The sequence below is a fragment of the Cyclopterus lumpus genome, chromosome 8, assembly GCF_009769545.1.
Source record: "Cyclopterus lumpus isolate fCycLum1 chromosome 8, fCycLum1.pri, whole genome shotgun sequence".
In the NCBI taxonomy this organism is placed as follows: Eukaryota; Metazoa; Chordata; class Actinopteri; order Perciformes; family Cyclopteridae; genus Cyclopterus; species Cyclopterus lumpus.
The window spans coordinates 3,474,401-3,481,654 of record NC_046973.1 but is presented as its reverse complement, the minus strand read 5'-3'; the positions used below and the strand labels follow the sequence as shown (position 1 = coordinate 3,481,654).

At 47.4% G+C, this 7,254-nt stretch overlaps 1 protein-coding gene across 1 annotated transcript; it reads left to right on the top strand.

The window, feature by feature from the left end:
* The first annotated feature begins 3,053 nt into the window (after positions 1–3,053).
* On the top strand, positions 3,054–6,664 carry LOC117734724 (keratin-associated protein 10-4-like). Its single transcript, XM_034538987.1, has 2 exons — positions 3,054–3,059; positions 6,152–6,664. Exons 1-2 carry the CDS (start codon positions 3,054–3,056, stop codon positions 6,662–6,664), a joined length of 519 nt encoding a protein of 172 aa, XP_034394878.1.
* The last annotated feature ends 590 nt before the right edge of the window (positions 6,665–7,254 follow it).

The following is a 7,254-nucleotide window of genomic DNA, read 5'->3' as shown; positions in this document are numbered from 1 at the left end:
GTTTGTGAATAATCCGTCAGCCGTGTTTCATACACGGCATCGGCAGAGCAGTGGAACAACAGCAGCAGACTGCCAACACCGTTTACGTCGATTAACGCGGTAACACACACACACACACGCACACACACACGGAAACACACACGGAAACAACCAGCGACGGTACAGTAAACATACACATGAAACAGGAAATGGAATGCGTGAGCGAGATGTAAGGAAGTGCTCTGAGGCATAAATAAAGAGGTATATAATGTGTGTGTGTGTGTGTCACAGTAAGACATAGGGTGCAGTGACTAAAGTATGTTGTTGTTGTGTGAGCAGTCGTGTGCCAGCTCCACTCACACTGATGAGAATAGAAAGACAGGAGACAAAGGGTTAAAAGCTCTGAAGGGTTGATGGTTAAAATTTAATGAACTGTTTGATTAAAATCAATTGAACGGACGACCTGACGAGTTTACTACGTGTTGCTGTTTGTTGACAGGGGGAGGGGGGGGGGGGGCGACCCCTCCCTCGCTCTTCTCCCATCCGTCTCCATCCGCTGATCCCAGTTCAGATGCTCGTTTTCGCCCCGCGGACATTCAAACTTTTAACAATGCGGAGCAGTGGAGTTGCGAGTTGCTGTCTGTCACTGCACGCGGTCCGTGTGTCCGGGGGGTGGGGTGGGGGGGTACATGTGGGCGGAGCTTCTCCAATCAACTGGGTTGACCTCGGGTCGGTTCGGTCACACTGACACAACCCATCAGCCGACACATGACGCACACCATGATACACACCAACCAGCTACACACTTCAAGACATGCAAACAAGGATGCGCTGTACAGAGGCCTATAGTACACACACACACACACACACACACACACACAAACACACACACACACACACACACACAGTGATTAAGGACATAACACTGGAGTCAGCAGAATCACTGTTTGGACACAAGAGGGGTGAGTCAGTAAGCCCAATTCCACACACACACACACACACACACACACACACACACACACACACACACACACACACACAGTTGAGTCATAACAACTCAGGAGGCCCTGAGGTAAAACTGAAAAAACAATATTTGAACAAACTGAATGTCATTCTATTGGGAGATGACATGAAGATTATCTCTTGGTAGTGTGTGTGTGTGTGTGTGTGTGTGTGTGTGTGTGTGTGTGTGTGTGTGTGTGTGTGTGTGTGTGTGTGTGTGCGTGTATCCATGCATGTTGCATGTTGCATGTTGCGTGTGTGTGTGTGTAACTAGTACTTTTTTTTAAGCAGAAATGTGATGAGAATGATTGAAGGACTTGTCCCACATGACAGGTTTACGTGATGATTGATCATTTGGGCCGTGGTGATGAAAAGTAGCACGCGACACTGTGTGTGTGCGTGCGTGCGTGCGTGCGTGCGTGCGTGCGTGCGTGCGTGCGTGCGTGCGTGCGTGCGTGCGTGCGTGCATGTGCATTCACCTTGCTTAATTAACTACTGCAATCCTACACTATCAGATCACAGCTCCTTGCTGGTATTTCACTGGTATTTGGAGAGGTCATGACCGAATGTGTGTGTAGATATAGTACATGTGTGTGTGTGGTTGTGTGTGTGGTTGTGTGTGTGGTTGTGTTATTTGAATAAAAGCAGTTAGAATGGAGAGCGAAGCCAGAAATTAGCGTGGACATTTAATTAACGTGCATTCACCTAAATTTTAAAGATATCTGAATAAAACCCAAATATTCCTTGCATGTGACCTAAAGGAAACAATTTAAATACCATGTTAAAAAAATATATATATATATATATCCATCCATCCATCCATCCATTTTCAATACCGCTTATCCTCATTAGGGTCGCGGGGGCGCTGGAGCCTATCCCAGCTGACATAGGGCGAAGGCAGGGGACACCCTGGACAGGCCGCCAGTCCATCGAGGGCACAACACCCTATATATATATATATATATATATATATATATATATATATATATGTCATGAACACATTGGCTCCACTGATAAGCGGTCGCATTGAAAATAGAAGCAATTAAATTAGTCTTTGCTTTTGACAAGATGGCGGATTGGCTGCAAGAAGAGACTATGTGCACACCTGTTGTAGCTAGGAGGTCTACTCGGAGGTCTACTAGGAGGTCTACTCGGAGGTCTACTAGGAGGTCTGGGTCGGATGCAGGGCCTCAAACCGGCAAAGTGACCACCGAGTGGTCTCGAGTTGAGATACGTGCAGCTCAGAAACAGAGGACTTTGATAGAAGAACATGTTCGGCTCTCTCAAACTCTTAGAGAACAGAGAACTGTGTGGAGTGTGCAGAGCAGACAGAAAGTCCTGTCGGCCGACGCCGATCTGATTATTTAGGGCTGTGGGTTTAATTGGAGCGTAGCCAATTGGAGCGTAGCCAATAGGAGCGGAGCGCTGCATCCTGAAGATACAAGCTTCTTTATCGTGAGACGGATACACTGTTAAACTTGTTAAAAGTGCTTTTTGTATCCTGATACCAACTCTCTCTCTCTCTCTCAACAGTCATGTTGACAAGGACTGCTCCTCTCTCTCTTTTAGTGATGCCATGCAGCATGCGCACAATGTTAAATTGAACATTTAAAAGTGCTTCCGGCAAATATGCTGTTTGAGGACTCATTTCTCATTTATTTTACTGTTGCGATCTTATTTTTGCCCCAGAGAAAGAAAAAAAAAAATACAACAATGCTTTAAAACTTGTTATCTTTAGGTTGTCAAACTCTCAGAAATCAGTGGAAGAGGCAAGTCGAAGGACAATTGGTGTAATAAGGACAATTTCAACCCCTTTGACGTGGACTAAATCGTGAAGTATGATGAGTAGCTTTGTCCTGTCACTCTTCAACCACTCGCCCGTTTTGCAATGTGTGAACACGGACACAGCTGTGTTTGTCTCCGAGCTGATTGGCCACCTCGATTAATAACATATCTGTGAGGGTTCGGTTGAGCCGGACCCAAGCGCAGACACGGAGAGGCAAGGTTGGGTAGAGGTAAACAGTTTATTCGTACAGAACCGGGAGAGTGTAGATGGAGTGGCGTGAGCGGAGATGCAGGTACGGGATTCCTGGGCACAGGGAACAGGGGTTAGTAGAAAATCACCAGGAACAAAACAAAGTACGTCTCTTAGTGAAGCCGAGAGTCGAGGTACCACTGTAGATGGTGCCATAATCTGGCAACTGGAGAGAGGGAAGCCAGGGTGTTTTAACAGGGAGGACTTGAGGATGTGATTGGAGACAGGTGCCGGAGATGACGTGCAGGTGTGGAGATGATTGCCAGTTGCCGGAAGCCACGCCCACGAGACACACACACACACACACACACACACACACACACACACGTAACAGGGGACAAACAAGGAAAAGAGCGAAAAGGATGAGAGTCACGGCCGAGCCAATATCATTTGTGATCCCAGACGCCTCTCGACTAATCAAATGGCGGTAATACAGTGCTGGTCTATAAAAAGATGGATGCCAGCGATATCTCTCTCCGTCTCCTAAATATACGCAGGTGAGAAACACCTGCGTATATTTGCTGCGAGATATTTATAACGTCTTCAATAATTAGCTTTTTGTCTTCGTTTTGAGGAACATAACGCAGCTGGCTTGTAGCAAAAAGGCACTTATTCACATTTAGTAGGCTGCACATTGTCCTCAAGGGGGAGCTGGGAGCTGTATTGTGATGTCAGTGTTGCGCACACCAAAACATGCTAGCACCGGTGTACAGTTGTAGATGTTGACTTGAAACCTAACTTCACATCTACTGCCCTGTCAATTTATAGATTATATATTTTAGCATCTTTGGGCTTGTTGTTTTTTGGCTTTAACGACTCACAACTTTGCTGCTTTTGGTTCCCTCAGAAATGGGTGGAGACCAAACCGAGAGGTAAAAGAGAGTTCATATTGGGCCAAAAACGTGACAAATGAATGCAGATGTTGCTCCGTAAACAAGCCACTGTTGATGGTTCCACCATTTAACTCCATCAGGTGATGATACACGTCGTTTCCACTGACCCCAGGTGGGCCAAAATAAATCCTCCGTCGTTGCAACATCGATAACATCTTGAAGCATCTTAGGAGTTGGTCCCGTGTGTGTCTTTGTATGGAAATCTTGACCAAGTGAAACACATTGAAAGGTCAACAGGAAGTTAATACATAAATTATGAACACGTGAAGCAGGAAACAAGATAAATAAGAAGGAAAATAACCTTTTTGCAGTATTTCACTTAACGTAAAGCTGCAGGTGATTTTGGTTATAGCGTTAATATCACGTTGGCCATTTGACGTCCTGGGATTTGAAAAAATGGCCTCCGTTATGTTTGAAGGTGTTCACGTACTAAAATACAGAAATACAGTGGCAGCTTTTTCTGTTTGTGTTGTTATAAAAGAAGCTTGAGTGTTTAAAATTCAGTCAGCTGTGTGTTTGCTTTTTGTTGCGGTTTGTGCTGAATGTGTGAAAACGTGTGTGTGTGTGTGAGTGTGCGTGTGTGTGTGTGTGTGTGTTTGTGTGCGTGTTGCAGATGGCTTGGGGAACCGGCAGCCAGTGGCAGTGTCAGAAAGCATCTCGTCAGGGATGGAGTGGAGAGGAAGCAAGTGTGGGGGGGGGAGGGAGGAGGAAACCAAGGGGTGGAGATGTAGGCGGCTCATCTGCTTCCTTACATCCTTTCCTTCCCATTGCCTACGATCGGATGCTAAAGCTATCTCCTTCAAGTACTCGCCCCACTCTTATGATGGTAATAGAAGGAAGGGGGGAATCAAACAGGAGAAGACACGGTTCCCTCGTCGCCAGACCGCGATCGTTGTGACAATATCACACAGATGTTGAGCTATTGTGCTCATTAAGTACACATGATGGTCTGGACAAAATGTTTTCTAATGTCGGACGACAATAACATCAGGCTCAGCTTCCTGCCCCCCGGCTACAATCTTTATCTTTTTGGGGCACCGAAGCAGAACACAGCAGAGCTCTGTGTGTGTGTGTGTGTGTGTGTGTGTGTGTGTGTGTGTGTGTGTGTGTGTGTGTGTGTGTGTGTGTGTGTGTGTGTGTGTGTGTATCTCTGCGATGGCCTGACCAATCGGCTCAACTTCTTAAACTTTCAACGTAAACTTTGTTTAAGCAGCTGTTGGCCACGAGAAGGAAGGGAGGAGGGAGGAGGGAGGGAGGGAGGATGGGGAATGAGGAGAGAGAACAACAGAGATGAAAGGATGAGAGAGAAAACTGTAGAGAGAGAGAGAGGGGAAACAACGCTTGGAGGTAGAGAAAGGGAACGGAGGCCGAGGGAGCGCAAACACGATAAAGTAAGGAGAACGTGAGGTTAGGGGATAGGAAGCATCTGAGGATAACGAAGGCTGAAGGAGGAGAGGAGAGATGAAGGTGGTGAGGAAAAAAAGAAAAAAGAAACATATCAAAACGTTCATTGTTCATTCGCTCTTCCCGTCTTCACATGTTCCTCTTTTTCTTTCTTATTCCACTTCCTGTTTCATGACGGTGGAATACAACGTTGTTTCTATCTTATTAGCAATTTGAAAGAATTCCTTTATCTGATTTATAAAAGATGATTATATTATGAATATCATAATAACCTAAGGCATTGTTATTGGTAAGCTGCAGGTCTCCCATTTTGAGACGCTCATTACATTTAGATTTAATTATGATAAAATAGGCATATGTCAAAATGTCGTTACTTTCAAATACCACTCACTCTCATTGGCCATCGTTGTGTGTAGGTGTATTGTCCCGCCCCTTTTTGCCACCATAAATCATATATTGGGTACGTCTAAATGTACAGAACTAAGATGACAGATCTGACTCATAACCTAAACATTATTTAGATATCATTGGTTTAAAAGTCGACACAGACTGTAATACTTCTGTATCAAATGAAGATGAAACTGTCGTCTAGATAAACGAACAGTGGCTGAGCGTCATCGCCCGCAGTGACAGCGCAGCCTTCCAATCAAATTGCACATCGGTCCATCGGTTCAGACCGTTTTCAGATCGGCCACAAACATTCTCGCCTTTAACCCCCGAATGTCTGACAGACTGTTGGCTCCCTAATAACTGCACGAATGCAAACGCTCACCGGGAGCCGGCATCCATTTTAAATGTCTTTGTACCTGTTCAGTGACGTGTTCACGCCGACTGTCAGGACGCCGACTGCCAGGACGCCGACTGCCAGGACGCCGACTGCCAGGACGCCGACTGCCAGGACGCCGACTGTCAGGACGCCGACTGTCAGGACGCCGACTGTCAGGACGCCGACTGTCAGGACGCCGACTGCCAGGACGCCGACTGTCAGGACGCCGACTGCCAGGACGCCGACTGCCAGGACGCCGACTGTCAGGACGCCGACTGTCAGGACGCCGACTGCCAGGACGCCGACTGTCAGGACGCCGACTGTCAGGACGCCGACTGTCAGGACGCCGACTGCCAGGACGCCGACTGCCAGGACGCCGACTGTCAGGACGCCGACTGTCAGGACGCCGACTGTCAGGACGCCGACTGTCAGGACGCCGACTGCCAGGACGCCGACTGTCAGGACGCCGACTGCCAGGACCCCGACGGGACGTCTTTGGTGACGAGGTCGCCGCCGACGGGCCTTCGTCAGAGACTCGGAGACCCTCTCGACCCACTTTTCTTTTCTTACTTTGCAGGCTTATAGTTTCTCATAGTCGATCAGTAACACCCATGTGAATGCACCTTTGTCCAAACACACACTTTCAATCTTGAACGTGCACAAACTACCAAGAGAGGAACACGCTAAGCAGTCAGCTTGCACAAAGACACGATGAAGGGGAATAAATGGCCGCCGTTACCACCTGTCAGTCTCTGTCTCCTCCCCTCTCTCTGGATTTATTCAACTTACACACACACACACACACACACACACACACACACACACTGTGACCTCCCTCTGCTGATGTCACCTCCAAAAACATGTTAGACTCTGAGATCCACCGGTAGTTGCACCGCCACGAGGAAGAAAACCGAGAGGAATGGATCCCTCCTCGAAGGCGACAGTCGTGTTATTGTGAAGTCTTGTGAATTGCTTGCCGCATGAACACATGTATTAATCATCACAGCAGGTGCGGTGGCAGAGAAGAAGGGTTCCAACTGTAGGCCTCAAGTGTGGAGACTTCAGGCCTGTGAGCCAATGGGAAGGGGGCACACGCCCACGCACGGTGGGACAAAAACAACGACAGTTTCCTGTTGTTGGTCCCCCTCCGAAACAATAAGCAACTTTACTGACGT